The sequence below is a fragment of the Penaeus chinensis genome, chromosome 29, assembly GCF_019202785.1.
Source record: "Penaeus chinensis breed Huanghai No. 1 chromosome 29, ASM1920278v2, whole genome shotgun sequence".
NCBI lineage: Eukaryota > Metazoa > Arthropoda > Malacostraca > Decapoda > Penaeidae > Penaeus > Penaeus chinensis.
In genome coordinates, this window is record NC_061847.1 from 30125814 (window position 1) to 30128313 (window position 2500).

Consider the following 2500-nt stretch of genomic DNA (forward strand, 5'->3'; position numbering starts at 1 on the left):
GAGGAGGAGGAGGAGGAGGAGGAAGAGGAGGAGGAAGAGGAGGAGGAGGAGGAGGAGGAGGAGGAGGAGGAAGAGGAGGAGGAGGAGGAGGAAGAGGAGGAGGAGGAGGAAGAGGAGGAGGAGGACGATGATGATAGAAAAATACCTAATAATGATTATATTGTTGGTGATGAAGATAGCAACCATAATAATAAGAGTAATAGTAGCAGTAGCAATAATAGCTGTAGAGGAGGAGAAAAGTAGCAATAGCAGTAGTAGAAATAGTAGAAGTAGTAGAAGTAGTAGAAGTAGTAGAAGTAGTAGAAGTAGTAGAAGTAGTAGAAGTAGAAGTAGAAGTAGAAGTAGAAGTAGAAGTAGCAGTAGCAGTAGAAGTAGCAGTAGTAGTAGCAGCAGCAGTAGCAGTGACAACAACAGCAGTAGTAACGGCAGTCTTTTAAAAAAAATCAATGCAGCAGTGGCAGAATCACCACTGCAACGTAATTCGAACTGTAATCTCGACAATAACAGCACTAACTTCCCGCCTCACTACTATCATATCACATTTCTTTTTTTTTCGATTTTGTATAGGCCTACTCACTCTCACACGGGGGAATGTTCTTCACGGATCTGAGATAATTGTACAGGTAATGGCTGAACGCGAAAGGCTTCTCTTGATTGTTCTCACTGTCTTCCCCCGAATTCTCGCCTTGACCTTGATTGGGGTCAAATTCACTCTTCAAAGGGTCAGTTTCCGGCGAACTCGTGTCGCGTCGTGGGGGTGTTTGCGTGACGTCATCGCTGGCTTCGTCTTGATTGGTTGGTTCGTCGGAAGGAGTGACGTCATTGGCTGGGATTTCGTAGGATGGACTGCGCTGATTGGCTGGGGTCTCAGCGGATGGAGTGTGTTGATTGGCTGCTATTTCATGAGGTAGAATGTGCTGATTGGCTGCAGAGTCATCGGGTAGACTGTTCTGATTGGATGTTTCATCAGAGGCATTGTGCTGACTGGCGGTTTCAAATACTGAACTGTACTGACTGTCCGAGACTTCTTCAGACGGATTATGATGATTGGCTGAGAATTCATCAGACGGGCTGTGCTGATTGGCTGGAGTTTCATCAGATGGGCTGTGTTGATTGGTTGTTTCATGAGGTGGATTGTGCTGACCGACTGTTTCGTATTCTGTACTGTACTGATTAGCTGAGACGTTATCGGATGGGCTGTGGTGATTGGCTGCGACTTCATAAGGTGAATTGTGTTGCATGGCTACAATTTCATCGTGTGGACTACATCGACTGGGTAGGATTTCATCGTGTGAATTGTGCTGACTGGTTATTACGAAACCGGGTGGATTCCAATCACTAGCTACAACATTATCTGACGCCCTGTCGTGCCTGGAGGTGGCCTCGCCAAGCCCAGTAGCGAAATGCCCAATCACGTCTACCGAAGGCATCTGGTGATTCGCCATTACCTCAGGACCCGGGCTAGGGTAACCGGCCAAGTCATCCCTCCGGTACCCCGCCACATACCGCGGCCCGTGATAACTAGCCACCGCATCATCACCCGGGATATAATGGCTCCCCGAAGCGACACGGACCCCGGCGGCGGCGTGATCGAAGGCCACGTGGTGATGAGGCTGATGATGCCGAGGAACAAACGGATCCGAGGAATTAGCCGGACTCATCACCATACCTCCACGAGCCATTTCAAGATGGTGAGGATGGTGAGGAGGAGGAGGAGGAGGAGGAAGAAGAGGAGAGAAGGTGGCGTCGACTGGAAAGTGAGGAGAAGGAAGCGGGTGGTGACTTGGGTGTGCGAAACGCGGGTGGTGATAAAGGACATTGTTCAGAGTCTCGTTGGGGCGTGGCGTGTCCGGCCAGGGGGAGTCCGGGGGGGCACGGGCGTAGGGGTGGGCGTGAGAATGGGCGTGAGGAGTCAGGTACAATGGCTGAGGCGTGCTCGCAGATCCTCCTCCGTGGGCGTCGACATCTGCAAGAGGATGAGAGTGATATAATAGGATAAGATTACCTTGAATAAGAGGGTTGGATTGGACTGAATAAGATAATTGAGATCGTTGTAACAGGATTGAATTGGATTAAATAAGATAATTGATATCAGTATCATAGGATTCAGTAGATTGAATTAAATAAGAGTCATGTCATTAAACTAAATTGCATCAAATTGAATAAATACGACAGTTGGAACATCATTAAATTAACAGAAGAGGAAGCCGCCAGGAGTTCAAGAAAACAAAACCATGATTATTAATGTAATAAGGCCACAGTAATTGAAGAATCATCTACCTTGGACTAGCAACTTTATACTTCCATCATGTGGCAATCTTAACTAAAGTGTAGCCATATAGCACCAACAAATTGTACAATTCCGCATGGGGAAAATTGGACTGATAGGTTAGCATCACTATAGCAATGAAGATAGATTTTTATTGATTTTATTTGAATACCAAACTGGCTTCCGAATATAGAAAAAAATATCATAGGTTGGGAAACAAGGCTCGAAGAC

At 46.8% G+C, this 2500-nt stretch overlaps 1 protein-coding gene across 1 annotated transcript in view; it reads right to left on the reverse strand.

Moving 5' to 3' along the window:
- LOC125040800 overlaps positions 1-2500 on the reverse strand; it is a 26863-nt gene that overhangs the window by 13093 nt on the left and 11270 nt on the right. Inside the window, exon 2 of the mRNA XM_047635530.1 lies at positions 578-1966. Within this exon, the coding sequence (XP_047491486.1) occupies positions 578-1966 (1389 nt within the window). The remainder of the gene's footprint in view (positions 1-577; positions 1967-2500) is intronic.